Raw genomic sequence first — 1,244 nt, 5'->3', positions numbered from 1 at the left:
ATAGCTTTATTGGCATTATGATGCACTGAGGGTCTGGCTGCCTGACATGGGTCTGATCACCACTCTGCAGGTCAGCAGGCAGCCTGCCAACGGCATGGACCTTCTAGTCCTTTCCCTGTGTTTTTTCTGAAAGGTCAATTTTCTTGTTCTTGGGCTGTAACCCATTTGTCCAGCTGTTGTCAAAAATGTTATTATTTACATGCATGTGCCTCTAGAATCCATGAGGAAAATACATGTAATTTGGCGTACTTTTGATACCTGGTTCTACGGATCCTCAGTGACAGATGTCGCTGTTCTCAGGTTTGGGTCTGTCTGAAGATCTATAGCTTCCTCTCACATTTTAACAGTCACCTATACTGTGCTTTTGTAAATGTTTCCGGATGTTCCTCTGTTTTACATGAGCTTTCCTTCTATAATGCCGAGCAGAATAAATTTCTCATCTTGAACCTTTGCTTCGATGATTAATTTGTTTTAATGGAGTCTGGCAGGCTTTCACAGGAACTTTATTTGCTTTATTGGTACATAGGCAAGCTGCAAAAGAGATTTGCATGTCATAAGCATTTGAAACTGAAACAGTTACTGAATCATGATTTCCCATAGTACATAAAGTCTTTGCTACCCTACTTTTAAAATGGTGATATCTCGTTTTGTGATACTAGCATAGGTTCTGTGTGAAATACACTGAATTTCAGGAGCCTTTGCTCAGTTTCTCAAGCTTAGTGTATCCGGCTGCTGTGCCTTATTCTCGACTACATATAAACTTGATTTCTTAAGAATCTCCAAAGCTGCTGTATGTAACGAGTGACAGAAACCATAGGCCTAGATCTGCCTGGCAAGGCTGAATGTAAACTAGTTTAATGTCAGTGACAACAGTAGTCTGGATTCACCTGAAACTGTGACAGATGAGAGATGATTGTCTGTGCATACCATTTTAGATAGATAGCAGTTGTTGTAGAGGGGCTGTGTGTGTGTTTTATGCACAAACTTAGGTGAAGTGGATAGCACGAACATGTAAATTGCAGTCCAGAATTTTCACAGAAGTTCAGGAATGTGGTTTGTTTTGTTTTTTTCTTTTGAGTATACGGAGAGGATGAAAAAAAAAAAGCAATAATATGTCCCTCTTGGTGTTTGTTTTCTTCTTATGCTCAATAGGATGGTTATCCTGATTTCCAGGACACAGTCCAGACGCTCTATCAGCAAGACAAAATGCCACTTGCTTTGGCTAAAGGAAAGAGGGCAGACTT

The 1,244-nt window shown here is 40.2% G+C and overlaps 1 protein-coding gene across 1 annotated transcript in view; it reads left to right on the top strand.

Annotated features, from left to right (window-relative positions):
- NAB1 (NGFI-A binding protein 1) overlaps positions 1–1,244 on the top strand; it is a 25,271-nt gene that overhangs the window by 16,707 nt on the left and 7,320 nt on the right. Inside the window, exon 6 of the mRNA XM_035899040.1 lies at positions 1,153–1,244. This exon is cut by the window's right edge and continues 11 nt beyond it. Coding sequence (XP_035754933.1) covers positions 1,153–1,244 — 92 coding nt within the window. The remainder of the gene's footprint in view (positions 1–1,152) is intronic.

This window comes from Egretta garzetta, unplaced genomic scaffold, assembly GCF_000687185.1.
Source record: "Egretta garzetta isolate BGI_Z169 unplaced genomic scaffold, ASM68718v1 scaffold297, whole genome shotgun sequence".
Classification (NCBI taxonomy): domain Eukaryota; kingdom Metazoa; phylum Chordata; class Aves; order Pelecaniformes; family Ardeidae; genus Egretta; species Egretta garzetta.
The sequence above is the reverse complement of the archived record's forward strand: the minus strand, read 5'-3'. Positions and strand labels throughout refer to the sequence as shown.